The sequence below is a fragment of the Tribolium madens genome, unplaced genomic scaffold (genome assembly GCF_015345945.1).
Source record: "Tribolium madens isolate multiple individuals breed KSU strain unplaced genomic scaffold, Tmad_KSU_1.1 Scaffold_19;HRSCAF=116;Tcas5.2_LG9, whole genome shotgun sequence".
NCBI lineage: Eukaryota > Metazoa > Arthropoda > Insecta > Coleoptera > Tenebrionidae > Tribolium > Tribolium madens.
Window position 1 is genome coordinate 15644260 of NW_025400983.1, and position 15276 is coordinate 15659535.

The 15276-nt window shown below is 31.5% G+C and overlaps 2 protein-coding genes across 7 annotated transcripts in view; both read right to left on the reverse strand.

Moving 5' to 3' along the window:
* Positions 1-15276, reverse strand: part of LOC123015887 — a 90556-nt gene that overhangs the window by 63521 nt on the left and 11759 nt on the right. For 4 of the 6 annotated variants that reach the window (XR_006413406.1, XM_044415934.1, XM_044415933.1 and 1 more), the window contains exons 1-3: positions 6366-6681; positions 3997-4044; positions 2-3947 (exon numbers count right to left, since the gene is read on the reverse strand). Coding sequence is in view for 5 of the 6 variants with exons in the window: in XM_044415934.1 (XP_044271869.1) it covers positions 2-3947; positions 3997-4008 (3958 nt within the window). In the remaining variant the exon portion in view is untranslated. Of the gene's footprint in view, position 1; positions 3948-3996; positions 4045-4414; positions 4756-6365; positions 6682-15276 lie in introns of those variants that run through there. The other 2 variants (XM_044415932.1, XM_044415931.1) reach the window with 2 other exon arrangements.
* Positions 8635-14133, reverse strand: LOC123015894 (ankyrin-1-like). Its single transcript, XM_044415942.1, has 2 exons — positions 14002-14133; positions 8635-9343 (listed from the first exon to the last, which is right to left on the reverse strand). The coding sequence occupies exons 1-2, from the start codon at positions 14038-14040 to the stop codon at positions 8717-8719; spliced, it is 666 nt and encodes a 221-aa protein (XP_044271877.1). The 5' UTR covers positions 14041-14133; the 3' UTR covers positions 8635-8716.

The window sequence follows — 15276 nt, forward strand, 5'->3', positions numbered from 1 at the left end:
CCTAGGAGTAACTCGATTATTTTGTCACATCCTTCTTGACACGCCCAATGTAGAGGTGTTGAACCTTTATCATCAGGAACATTACAACTGGCACCAGACTCAATCAGCAATTTTGCGATTTCGACAAAATTTCGATGACTTGCTAGATGAAGGGACGTCAAACCCATATTATCCTGAGCATCAACATTTGAACCTAACTCTAAAAGTAGTTTCACGATTGATTCATGCCCCTCATGACTTGCCAAATGCAACGGAGTGATATTTTTATGATCAACAATCGTAACTTTTGCCCCAGATTCGATCAGTAACTTTACAATTTGTTCGTGTCCTTTTTCACAAGCCGAATGAAGAGGAGACCAACCATCATTCGTAGCTACAAGAGGTGATCCAAGTTGTAACAACATTCTAGCAATATCTTCGTGTCCATAATGACAAGCCAGAAACAAAGGTGTTGTTACACTTGTGTGCCCATCAAAAGATGCCCCCAAGTCTAGTAGTAACTTGACAATGTTAGTGTAACCTTTATAACATGCCACATGTAACGCAGTGTAACCCTTGTTACTAGCAATGTTAACATCAATATTTTCCAATAAAGTTACAATCGATTCGTGGCCATTCAAACATGCCAGATGCAATGGGGTCCAACCATCATTTGTAGTAACACAGTTGGCACCATATTGTAGTAACAATTTGGCCGATTCGTAGTAACCTTCTTTACAAGACTTGTGTAATGCCGTTTCACCACTAGTACCAACATCATTTATCATTTTTTGGTAACCCTGAATTGTCAAAAGTCTCTTCAAGAAATTCTCGTGACACACACAAAGATGTAAATACGACGACTGGTTTTTTATTTCGACAAGAGGAAACGTTTCGTACAAATCAAATACATCTTCATACCCATTTTCCGCAGCATAATAAAACAGACTTGCCATACTTGCGTCCAAATTTGTAAATTTGTGTTTCAGTTTTTGTAAAATAATTGTTTTGGTGAATAAACAGTTGGCAGCTTCGGCATATTTCATTGGTGAAAAATTAAATAACGTGTCACGATGTGAAAAATCCAACTTTTCTAATAAATAAATTATCATTTCCTTGTAAATCGGATCTTCTATCAAAACTTCAGTGGTTTCGTTTTTAGAAATCATATAAATTAAACCTTCTTTTTCTACATCAAATCTTGGATAAGTTTGTCCCCAAGAACATGCCAAATGTAAGACATTTCGTCCACCTAAGTCTTTGAAGTCTTCCAGTTTTTCAAATTTTTTCAACGTTTCAAGATTTCGGTAAAAAACAGCCATGTGAGGAATTGAGTTGTGTGCGAGCAACAAATCGAAAAAATATCTTATATTTTTGTTTTCTTCTTTGAAAAGGATGTCACTAGATACTTTGGCGAAATTTTTGGCAAAGTAAGAGGCTACGAAAAATTCAGCAATCGAAGTGTGGAAAAAAATTGGTAGCATTTCGTCCGTTACTTCAATAATAATACCAATGGGGTCACCTTCTAGTTTTATTTTTTTCAAAAAGTCATCATTTTCACATTTGAAAATGAGTAGTTTCAAAGCAGCAAGTTGGTAGTCACGTTGGAGGTAATTTCTGTGTTCCATTAAAACGCAATCTGAAGACAAAACACCGAATTTTTGGTGGTAGTAGATGACAAATTTTTGCTCGATCCAATATTCGTACAAATCTGAAACGTTAAATAAATCTTTGGAAAGTTTCAAATATTTGTCAATATCCTCTCTGAAGACTTCAGTCAGCATGTACATATGTAAAGGATTGTCTAAAATATCCTGATTTATGTAAATTTGGATTTTGGCCACTTCGGTTTCAATGTCTCGCTCTGGATACTTCTCTTTCAAACGTTTACCAATGTATGACTTTTTTTGGTCATCACTAAGTGGCATTATCGTTCGTGACAAAACGTTTAATTTATCTTCTAAATAATTTTGTAAATGAGGCCGGGAAGTAATCCACACTGATAAGTTTTCTTTAGTGATAAAATCACAAATTAGTGTCACTTGTTGCAAGGGAATTTCATCCAAAGCGTCTAAAATGTAAACAACTCGATTCTTCTTCATTAAAACTTGAAGAATTTTTTTATCGGAATCTTTGTTAACTTCGTTCAAAATGAACTCTTCAAAAGTGTGTCTATTAAACACGTCCAAACGTCGAAAGTGTGCAGGGTGCAAAATAATGGTCCACAATTTTGGTGAAATTTGATTCTTCAAATTCTTCACAAAAATTGATTTGCCAATGCCAGGCTCGCCAATTACCAAGTTGACACTATTTGAAATATTGTCAAAAATGTGAGATTCGTCGATAAACCCATTTTTCACACAAAAATGTTTAAGCGCTGTTACATTTTTATGACTCTTCAACCACTCCAAGTTCCCATCTTCAGTAATGTTAAAGTGGTGGATGGTTTCTGCCTCATTCATTTGCTTGATTTTGTCAAACTCATCTTTAAGACATTCATCTTCGAAAAGAATTAGTTTTGGTTTAAAATCATTTTGTTCCTTGCCATAACAAAAGTCATTTAAATAATCCAAGCCTTTAACCACGTTAAATTTTTTTAAAAGAGTTCTAATTTTCTCCAATTTCTTCTTACAATTAATAACAGCCAAAATTTTCGAGTCCATTTTATGCAAATAATCAAAATGTATGATATTTTTGGTCAAAGACCGTTCAATATATGGCACAGGAAGTGTCTCTTTTTTGCCCCCAAAAGAATAAGTCCCATGTAACATTTCCAGTAACTCATCTGTTGTTAAAACTTGTTTCATTTCGTCCAACAATGTGTCCAAAGACTGTTCTTCCTTCTCTTGAAAACAACACTTGAAGTTGAAAATTTCTGATCCTGGGCTCAAATCAGACAAATTTCGAAAAATTGTGCGATTTAGTGGTAAAATTGGGTCATTTCCAAATACAATAAACTTGTTTTCGCACATTTGGATAATTTTAGAAGTGGTCTTACTCTCAAGTACCATTAGGGGAGTTTCGTCTATTAACCATAGAAGTTTGGTACAATCGTCATGACATAATTGATATTTATTTCGTATTCTATTGACTTCATTATTTTCTTCAAGTTTTTTGTAAGCATCACCCCATATTTCTTTAACTTGGTCATAGGATTCTGTTCGAAAAACTGTGATTTGAAAATTTGCTATTGCTTGTCTGAATAAAATCATTTCATCGGTAACCAAACACTGAGAATATGGTTTAATAAATGGAGACAAGACGTTGAGGGCAATTACACGTTTCATCAACTCCTTACTTAACTTTTCTTTATTTCCTTCTAAAAGACTCCATCTAGAAATAAATTGAAGATATGTATAAAAATGATCCGAGGGGCAATAAAATGTGTTTTGAAATTCCTCTAGAGTGATTTTTTCAATGGCACTAACGCTTGCTTGATTTGTGAGTAAGATAAAATTTTTGAAAAAACTCACAGTTTCCGGATTTTCGTCTAGTGATTCAAACTTGAAACACTTTCCGTTACTTCTGGAAGTGTTTAGTAATTGATCGACATTTTCTTCGACAATTTTTACAGAAATATTTTCGATGGTGAAACACAGTTCTTGGGTCAAGTCCAGTTTGCGATTTGTGAAGAGAATTAATTTATGAGAGTTGCTAAATTGCTCGATTTGTTTGTATGATTTCAGGTATTTTTTCAAACTGAAGTCTCCTTTGTCGGACCAGAGGCTTTGCACCGGTAAGATTTTGCTATCATTACTGTATTTGATTTGTAAAGCTTTTTTCACCTCAGTTTTACCACATTTTAATTCAATGACGATGTCGTCAAAATCACCAAACTTGTCATCGTTTGAAGATATCATGAAATCGTTGATGGAGTCGTCCGTTACCATTTTTAGAACCAAACGAGCCAAGTTGAGGTCTTCGTACTTTTTGCCAAAGTCAGTGGTACCAGGACGTTTTTTAAACTTCTACAAAAATTGCAGAGTATAAATTACAAAAATATTTCCAAACACTTACATTAGTTGCCATTTTTTACTCATAAAAATCTGTTGGTATTACAGCTTTCTGAAAATACACAAATTTTAATTGATAAAAAAATAGTTAATATCTACTTTTACATTTGTCAAAATTAAAGTAACGTTTTTCAGTGTGAGTGTATTCAATTCAATTCAATTCAATGTATTTAGCCTCGTATGTACAACACATCTTGGTACGTCAACAAACAGTATTAAAATTAATTAAAGTTAAAAACATTAAAATACATTAAAAAAAAAACATCAGACAAATTTTTTTATTTACAAAATTTAATTATTGAGATATTCTTCAATGGAATAGAAACAATATTTTAATAAATGTGAATGCAGCATCTTTTTAAATGGCGGTGAAGATCTGATTTCTTTAATACCTGGAGAAAGGTTATTAAAAATTTTAATACCTGATACAAGGGGACCCTTGTCTGTGATTTTGAGGCGATGTGCTGGCATAACTAAATCACTAATATGTCTTGTATTGAAGTTATGGTAATCTAGATGTGTTTTTAAAAGGCCACGGTTTTTATTAATGTAGCATGCAATTTCGTAGATGTAAAGGGACTGTAATGGAAGAATTTTTAAGGATTTAAAAATCGGTTTACAAGAATCGAGAGAACGAGCTCCTATTAAACTAGGGACAATCTTTTTTTTTGTAATGTGAATACTTGCTTTGACTGTGGTGAATTTCCCCAAATTATTAAACCATACCTTATTACTGATTCTATTTCCGCAAAATAAAAAGATCGTAACGTCTCCGAATTACAAATTTCACGCAGTCCCCTAACTTGATAACATAATCTACTCAATTTATTGACTAAAATACTACAGTGTTCTTCCCATTTTAAATTATATTCAAATATAAGACCTAAGAATTTTTTATTTTGATTTCTAGACTTAAAAAAAATTATGAATTTTGTTTTTTCCAAATTTAAGCATAAACCGTTTTGTATAAACCACTCAAATAGTCTCGAACATACATTTTCTGCTTCTATAAGAGCATTGTTTAGTGTGTTGCCACAACATAAAACTGTAATATCATCTGCATGCATGATTGTTAAAGCATTTACTATTATAAGGATTAAGTCATTTATAAAGATCTTAAATAGCGTTGGTGCTAAAATAGTACCTTGAGGTAAGCCTACATTATTCGTAATAGGTTTTGAAAGATGTTTATCCGTGATTCCGTTTGATTTTATGTTACAAATTTCTACGGATTGAGAGCGGCCTTTCAAATATGATTCAAACCAGTTTAAAATTACACCCCTAAAACCATACTTCTCTAATTTATACAATAACAAATTTTTTCTTCTAAAATGTATGATACATTATTATAGAAGGTTAATAACGCGTCGGTTGTCGATTTATTTTTGGTGAAACCATATTGCTGCTTCCTGATTAAAAAGTGTTTATCTAAAAAGTTATTGACTCTGTTTAACATAGCGGTCTCTAATATTTTTGATATAAATGATGACAATGATATGGGGCGATAGTTGTTTACACAAGCTTTATCCTCATTCTTAAGAACAAGAATTATTTTGACAATTTTAAAATTATCTGGGAACCTACCGGAAGTTAGTGATTCGTTAATTAAGTCGGTGAGCGGCGTTATAATGTCATCTATACATTGTTTTATTAAAAAACCGGAAATTTCAAGACCAGGAGAGGCAGAACCATTAAGTTTACCTACCAAAATTTTAATTTCCGTCTTAGTAAAACTAATCAAACCCATACTAAAGGGATTACTCTTTATTAAACAGTCATTTTTGTCAATGTTGATATTATTTACAACTTTTTTTGGTGCATCAGAGAAATATTTATTAAAATAGTTGGCTACATTTTCACTGTCACTAATTTCTAAGTCATCCACTTTAAGATTGATGTTTACCTTTATTTGTTGTGTTCCAGTGACTTCCTTTAATATTTGCCAAGCTGTTTTTTTGTTTATTAACTGAGTTAGCTAATAATCGGTCATTGTAGTTTCTCTTTGCTTCTGATACAATTTTTTTAATTCATTTTTACGTAACTCTAGTAAAGGTTTTAATTCGGAGTAATTTTTTGTTAAAATAGTCAAGTCATTTAAATTATTGAAAGCTTTCAAAGTGTCGCTAGTCATCCAATTGTAATAGTTTTTATTTGTGCAAACCTTTTTTAATGGGAATGATTCTATTAAAATAACTAAGTACAAAAATTGAATAAATTTGGAATATTAAATTTTAAATTTCCCGCTTGTAAGATTGTAGTTTATTGAGGTTATTTTTCACAATAATTGATTACTGTGTATTAGTAAAAAGACAAAAAGAAACATGCACAGGTAGCAATAAATACAAATTCTTAAAGTATTAAATTAATTATTACCTTAGAAATTCAATATGTAGACAAACAAAAATTTGTAGTAGCGATTTTCCACAAGGACATTTGAAATGATAATTGATTCATTGAAGAACTACAACAATGAATAAAACAAAATGTGCAATAATGTAGATTTTATTCCTGGTGGATTATTATCAAGGTTATACAGCAGCTCAGATGATGCAATATTGCGATACTGAACAGCATAGTTGATCAATATTAATACCATTGTAACACGCTAATAATAATTACATTAATATGTTTTGAAAAACTTCAAATTAGCGCAGGGATTCATTAAACAGCTACAAAGATATTTTTTAATGTTTTATAATTTTCTAAATTGTAGTACAAATTGTCAGTTATTTTTATTCAAGGAGAGGAATGTTGCTAAAATTAAAGATTGAAATTCTGCAACCCACAATACCGTTTATACTATCTGAATAATATTAATAGTTATTTATATTACAAGGGAGGAAAGTGTCTTTTCCATCTGCGAGAGGAAAAGATACACAGTGTAATACATATAATTTTTCCTAACGACCGAGCAAAAAAAGTTTCAAAAATAATATTTTCTCTTGAAATTCCAATTTCGCCATTAAGTCTAGCAGCATATTTCTCCGTTTTTCGGGAGGAAATAAAATTTTTACCTCCCTGAGAGGTTACATTGTACAGGGTGTTTCGGCTAAACACTACATTAGAAGTATTGGGAGTTCTAACAGTGATATTTATCTAAAATTTTGATTACGGCCATAATCGTTTAGATCCTGCTCAACGTAAATATTTTCAAGATGTAGCACTTCCGGTTACACCGGAAATGGGTATCAACTTTGTTATTTTAAATGGAATTTTATGTTTTCGGATTACTGAAGTGATTTTGAGAGAGTTTTTACCAGACTTCCCTATACCTAAATTTAACCGATTTTGAAATACATTTTTGTTTTTTTTTTAATTTGTATCTTCCTCTCTAAAAATCGATAACTCTACCATTTTTAATTATTTACAAATTGTATTTGAGCATATGAAAAAGAAAGGTTAGATCTTTTTTTTTTGTGTATTTTATAATTGGAAAAATAATTAACAAATCTCCAAAATTTAAGGTTGCGTTTGGGAAACTTCAAATACCCGTACTTTTTTTCAAATGGAAGGCCCCATTTTATTGCACTAAATAAAAATGAATTTAATCCTGCATCGATTTGTATCAACATTCCCTATACCTAAATTTAATAATTTCCAAGTTATTTTAACTTTTTTTACAATGAAAGATCATTACTATCCATGGTAGTTTTTGCATAGTTTACCATGGAAATTTCACACTGTAAAAACGCCAAGTTTTTTTTCATAATTGAGTTAGTCTTTTCGTAGATACAAATTAAAATTATTAATTTAAATTTGAATAACTTCCTAAACGTAACCTTACATTCTGGCGGTTTGTTAATTATATTTCCAATTATGAATACATCAAAAGAAAGATCTAACCTTTTTCTCTCGTATCCCCAAATACGGTTTCTACATAATAAAAAATGGTAGAGTTATCGATTTTTGAATAGGAAGATTCAAATCCACAAAATTTTAAATATTTCGAAAACGGTTAAATTTAGGTATAGGAAAGTCTGATAAAAACTCTCTCAAAATCACTTGAGTAATCCAAAAACGCAATAAAAAAACATAACTTTCTATTTAAAATAGAATAGAATAGAATAGAAAAGAATATATAATTATGTTAAACACCTTGTATGCTGTTCAGTATCGCAATAAGGAAGTTGATATCCACTTCCGGTCTAACAGGAAGTGCCGTCATCTTGAAAATATTTTTATTGAGCCGAACCTAACCGATTATCGCTATAAACAAAATTTTAGATAAATATCATTGTTAGAACTCCTATTACTTCTAATGTGGGGTTTATCCGGAACAGCCTGTATATTGCTGCTAAGGCCATTTTAAAAAAAAAAAACATAAAAAATTATGGAATGGACGAATGAAATGGGACGACAAATAGCCATTGATTTTTTTATGTTTGGCAACACTGATTCTCATAATTAATCAGACACAAGTGTATGTAAAATTACGAATATAAATAACAATGTTTAATTAAAAAAATCGTTGAAGTAAATTATTGTTGGGGAAGAAGGTAATAGAAAGTTAAAATATATTTTTCATTTGTTTATTATTTTAGTACAAAAGCGCAAGGCAAATCACTAAATACAAACTTTATAAAAGAAATTTTATATAAAATAAAAAATTTTAGCAAGTCATTACAAACGCGCTGGGTTTTTGTTTTTTTTTTTTTCGTTTTTTTTATTCATCCCGGCAAAAATGTCGCCTATTCTGATTATAAATTCAAATAATCACAGAATGTTTATTGTTCGCTTTCTTGTTTCACGATTTTTAATCTCAAATATTCTTCCACTTTCATTTTTCTATTTTTTTTCGCGATAGTCGATGCGTCATTTCCCCAATTATCCACTTCTTTAATATTGGCTCCATTTTCGACCAACAGTTGGACAACGTACAAGTGTCCCATTTTGGCGGCTGCATGGAGGGGTGTGTACCCATGTTGATTTTTGACGTTCACGTCAGCTCCAAGACTCAATAAAAGAGCCACCATTTCCAAATTTCCTGTCCACGAAGCTGAAGTGAGTGGCGAAAATCCTTCATTATTAGGGATGTGAATATCAGCCCCCTCCGATATCAAAAATCTAGCTATTTGGTTGTGGCCCTGCCATATAGCCCCGTTCACAGGAGTAAATCCATCTGAAGTTTTGGCGTTTAAATCCGCCCCATTTTTGATTAAAAATTTGACAATGTCAAAGTGTCCTCGCCAGGTGCTGCTGTGTAAAGCTGTAAAATTTGAGACACTGGTGGAGTTGACGTCGGCTCCATCTTCAAGAAGTTTTTTCACGCCGTCAAAATCACCCCAGAATGCGTGGCCGTTAAGCTGAGTGTAACCCCAGGGATTGAGGGCGTTTATGTCACAGTGGGGTTCCTAAATTAGATAAATTAATAATTAATTGTTCTGGTTCATATACAGGGTGTTTAAAAAACGCCGCACTAAAAGTATGGTACAGTGTCTAGAAGCATTTGGTGAGTGAGGGAAAAATATTTTAAAAATTCTTCATTTTTATTTTTCTGTACAGTGGAGGTTTTGTGTAAGAATTTTCAAACGTTGTTAGTTGTACTTATTATTACTAAATAACACTCAAAATGCAATTAAAATATGCAGAATGGAAGGTAGATTAATAAACTTTATTAACGCAATGTCTGTGGTCTTTCATTCAATGCTAAGTTTATATATAATAATGCAAAAATTGATGCGGCAACGTTTAAAAGTGACAATGAATTCAAGAGTTGAATTATTCCATGGCAATGCCAGCGTTAGTCACCCTGTTGAGATTTTTTCAGTGGCGTTCCCAACAGCAGGAGGTAATTTGAGAAATTTGGACATCTCAGCCATTTTAGTTTCAAATGGCTAGTTTGTGAGTGGTTTCAGCGTGATTTTTCTCCGTGTGTAGTTGTTGTTTTATTGTTTTTGTTTGTTTGTCATTGTTGAACTTTTTGCAAAAGTGAGTGGAAAATGCCAAGCTGCAAAGCTTTTTTTTTCACACAACACGTGTGCAGACGCACCAAAGATGCTACATATTCCACGGCAGAAAATTAAATGACATTTCACAGGTCATCTTCAGATTGTTGACAATCTGAATATACAGGGTGTTTGAGGATTGCGAGCAAATATTTTAACCACTAATAGAACTCGACAAAAGAAGCAACTTTCGTTATTCCAACTTTTGTCGAAAGCAGTCATTTTTGAGTTAAAATCAAAAATAAATTGAGGCTGAAAACCCGTCCCCGCCTATGTCTTAATACGATGTTTACGTTCATTCATAAGAAAAGACTTTGGAACGTAAACAGCGTAAAGACAAAAAAAATTATCGCTACATTAGAGTAGATCAGTGTCAATGTTAGTAGGTCAATACTTGCTCTTATAAAAAATTGCTCGAAATGTAGTCATTTGTTGGCAATACACACTTCTTGTACTCTTCGGCAGAGGGAAGCTTGCGTTCGCACACACAGCCCTTCGAAGGTATAAATTTGAGCTGCGTACACTAATTCACTAATTGTTTCATGTGAACCCCCCAAAAAACACACGTATTTAAATCTGGTGACCGCGGTGGTCATTGGCGACCTATCCATCTCTAGGGAAAATGATTGTTCAATCCATTGGTAACGACTTTGGGATAATCTGATGGAGCTCCACTTGTAAATACCGCATGTGTCGCCAAGGGCACGTCCAGATCGGACAACACATTTTCCAAAAAATCCAGATAAAAGGCATTAGTTAAACGTTGAGGTAATAAGTGGGGTATAAAATTTGGTGATCTTCAATGATCTCTGCCCAAACATTTAGTGAAAATCGGTCTTGGAAGTGGGATGTCCGTACACTAGTTAATTTGGCGTTTGAGTAGTTGGCCATAATGACTTGATTGACAATTTGATTTCAAATCGATTTGCATAATTCACCCGAAAGCGCATTAACCACTAACTAAACTGACAAGTGATAATTTTTTTGGACAAAAAGTTTCCTTTTTTCTGTATAAAAACTTTCACAGTCAACATTCAATGCAATTTATTTTCATTGATATTTTTACTTCCAACTAACAATGACAGATACACTGAACGGCTCGTGAAAATCAAAGGGGGGAAATTGCAAAAATAAAATTTGGATACGGAATTTGTTTGGTCTTCGATTCGACTTTTTATAACAAATGCTCTTAGTGGTTAAAATATTTGCTCCCAATTCACAAACACCCTGTATATTTTGAATGACAATTCAAAAGTTTAATACACAATGAGCGAATTTTAAATGTCCCCTGTGTATAATACGCAGTGAAACAATTATTTTTAGGGAAACGTTTCTAGTGGCGTTTCTAAAGAAAAAAAATTGAAAATAGTTTTACTACGCCACTGGAAAGGCACTTGTTGCGCTCTGTATTTAGTACCACTTTATAGCAGTGCGCATTTGCGCGGCATTTCCACTTTTTTTGAAATAGCGCTTCCTTCTGTTAATAGTACCTCCATGAAAACAACTTATTTCAATAACTAATCAAAATCGACCAATAAAAGTTTATCTTAAAAACATTGTAATAAAAAGCTAAAATATGCCAAGAAACATATGGTGTTTCATTTAAAAAAACATTTTTAAGTTTAAGTAGTTAAGTTTAAGTAGTTTAAGTTTAGTTTAAGTTTAAGTAGGTATTGGCTCATTTTTGGGACACGCTGTATAATTGAACATAATTTTAGGCAATGCACTAGGTTCTTCATCTCAGCCCCAGTCTTCTAAGTTAGCTCAGTTATTATTTAAGTGAGAATTTTGATATTTTGAGACTTTATTTATATTCTAGAACGCATTTCAGGAAAACATTTTTGATTACATAGGGTGGCCCAAAAATAAGTTACAATGCAACCTTATGTTTTTTTTTAAATAAAACACCATACGTTTCTTGGCATTTTTGAATGTAGCTTTTAATTTCAATGTTATTAAGCTAAACTTTTATTAGGCTTAGTTTTTGAATTAAGTTAGATAGTTTGTATTGTAAATAGGAAATTACGAACTTTAAGACTATAACATTTTTTTAATGTATGAATAGCAGTTGAAAAGTTAAAAAAAATGTCGAAGTTTGTTAAAAGATAAATATGTAATATAAAAATGTAAATAAAACACATTTTTTATTTTTACATCTCATAGAGTGAAAAATTGTCTATCTAAAAAAATAACTTTTGGTGTTTAGAATTGATAAAGTAAAAGATATTTAATTTTAAACGTTAATTGTAGCAACAATGCCTATCATTAAAATGAGCATTGGTGATAACAAGGCAACCATTTCACCACTGATCACTTATTTGGGATTCGTCCAGAAATTGTAAAAGCCGACATAAATATTTAAATTCGAATTGTTTTATTGTAAAAATAAAGAATAATGGATTCAGTGTACCATAAAAGTGATTATTGAGTGATATTTTTTCCATCTCTAGTGCAAATGTGCACTTTTTAGCTAATGAAATAATGATATTTTTTTTTTAATGTTTATAGGTAAATATCTCTTTAGTTATTAATTGTAGACACTTAAAAGTAAATGTTTTTGGAAAGATTATTTAATGATCTCTTAGATGTAAAAACAAAAAATAGGGAGTTCTATTTAAATTTTCTATATTATTTAACTTTTAACGAACTTCGACATTTTTTTAAGTTTTCGACTGCAATACCTTAAAAAAATGTTATAGTCTTAAGTTAATACTTTCCTCTTTACAGTGGAAATTTTGTTTTCCAGTTGTCTTAACTTTTAAAAAAGGATGTTTTCGCCAAAACAAAAAACAACTTAATTCAAAAAAGCAAAATCGACTAATAGAAGTTTAGCTTAAAAAAACATTGAAATTAAAAGCTACATTCAACAATGCCAAGAAACATAAACATATGTGTTTTATTTAAAAAAACATGAGTTTTGGGCCAGCCTGCGCTCTACAATATAAATAAAGTCTAGAAAATATCAAAATTCCCATAATAACTGAGCTAGAGGAGACCAGGGCTGAGATGAAAATCCCTGTATACGAGTATCTATCAATTTCCGATATATTTTTTTTTAATTTTAATATTTAAAGGTCAATAATAATGGACTTTACCAAACTGCTGATAGATTCTGTATTTAAGCGATAAAAACATATTACAACTATTTAGGCGTTTTGTTTATTAAAAAACAATAGGAATAAAATGTATTAAATATAAAGTTAGCCACTGACTCAGCACTCAACGGAAGTCGCGACTTGCGAGATATCAATGACATTGTTTGTAAAACACTGACCGGATATTCGATATCTTGAAAGTAACAAAGGAATGTCAATTTTTTTGGAAGATATTTTCCATATTTGAAATTTATGGAAACGCAAAATATGTGTAGTGTAAAGAGGTTAAAGACAACACTAATAAAGAAATACAAAAAAGAACACTGTAACAAGTCTATACAGGGTGTTTGCAGAATGCGTGCATATGTTCTACCACTAATAGAACTRATCAAGAGAAACAACTTTTCTGTTTCCAGCTTTTGCCAAAAACACGTCATTTCTGAATTAAAATTAAAAATAAGTTGAGGCTCAAAACCCGTCTCCGCCTATGTCTAAAAACTATGGAACGTAAACAGCATAAGAACAAAAAAAAATGTCGCTACATTAAGGCAGGTCAGTGTCAGTGGGTCAATATAAAAAAGTGCTCCAAATGTGGTTTTTCGTTGGCAATGCACACTTGTACTCTTCGAGCTAGTTTGCACACACAGCCCGTAATTTGCGCTGTGTACATACACTAATTCACTAATTGGCAAGTAAAAACCATGAGAGGAAAATTGCAAAAAAATTTTTTGGATTCGAAACTTGTTTGGTTCAAATTGCCTTCTCGCAATCCGCAAACACTCTGTATTCAATATCCAGTTATGTTTTTTTTTAATTATACAAACCGTTTTTCCGTAAACACGACGCATTCCGATGAAAGCAAGATCCGAAACTGGTCGCCATAAATAAATAAATTTTTACAAATACGCTTTGACCACACTCTTACGATTTTGAAAAGATGAAATGGAAAAATAATTTAAAATTACTTACACCAATCTCAAACGTACTTATTTCATTAGAGACACTCATAGTTTCGAAAGACGAAACAAACTGGTTTAGTGATTTGTGGTTTCATTTGGAAATGTCAGCAAAGTTCAGATGTTCTATGGTTATGACTCATTTGATAAAATAAGTTACGTCGGCGCAGTGTACAGAATGTTCCAAGTTTTAGTTCCGACACAAAAATAATTAATAAAAAAAATTGATAGTGCAAACGATTGAGGAGACTTCAATTTGATGCTTTAATATTGCTCAAAATTTTTAGCGTGTGTCAGTGAGACCCTAAAAATCAAATTTGGAATATATTTTTTTTAATTAAGTAATTGAAATTTTTTCTACGAGTACATGATAAACTTCCTTGATTTTTTCTAATAGTATCTGTGAAAATTGAATAATGTAAAAGTTGATAGATTTTAAGTACTTAATTAACATTTTAAAGTTTGAGATGATGTGATGCAAATGCATTGACAGGCTTCACTATAGACCGGGTACGTCATAAATGTCATTGCGGACCTTTTTCTTTTGTCAAGAGATTCTGGCCTGATCACCAATTATCGCAAACTCCCCCCATAAATTACTCCAAGTTTCTCATTTTCAATATTAAAATGTTAATTATTCAACAAAACCTTTCAACTTTTTCATTATTCTATTTTCACAAATATCACAGAAAAAAAATCAAATTTTTTTTTTCATGTAAGTAGAAAATATTTCAGTTCATTTTTATTTCAGTTCTTTTTTCATCAATTAGAAATATTTATTGGTGCCCTGTATATCGAGAAGAAATTTATGTAAATATTTATTGCATTGCCTATTTTATATGCAAATGTAGAGATCAATGAACTTTTTTAATTCATCGTCAGGCTCAGGCACGACCCAAATAAAATCAAAACTTTTCAACATAGTTATCCTAAATTCTCTTTTAATTGGGTAAAATATAAACAAAAAGTATGTAGCCAAGCGAAACGTTTTCGTTTAAACTAGGTACGTCTCTTTACTTCCAGAAGAAAAATGACGAAAGATAGAAGTTATAAAAATACTCTTAAAAATATAATCGTTGTTTGAGAATGAAATTTTTGGAAATTTTGGTAGTTACTCAGTATGTATTTACGATTTTTTATACTATGAAATTTTTTTCTACAAAATTTGAATTCTAATTCTTGGATAATAGTCTTTGTCAAAAACAATTTTCATAGTAGTTTGCTATTGAACACTTCAAATAAAACAAAAATCACAACACTTTACTCTTGAAAAATAAGTGGAGGCTCT

Excerpts from the sequence above, each read along its gene's own strand:
- LOC123015894 (XM_044415942.1), bottom strand. The coding sequence starts at position 14,040 with ATGAGTGTCTCTAATGAAATAAGTACGTTTGAGATTGGT. Across the intron at positions 9,344-14,001 it reads TAAGTACGTTTGAGATTGGT|GAACCCCACTGTGACATAAA; the intron begins GTAAGTAATTTT and ends TATCTAATTTAG.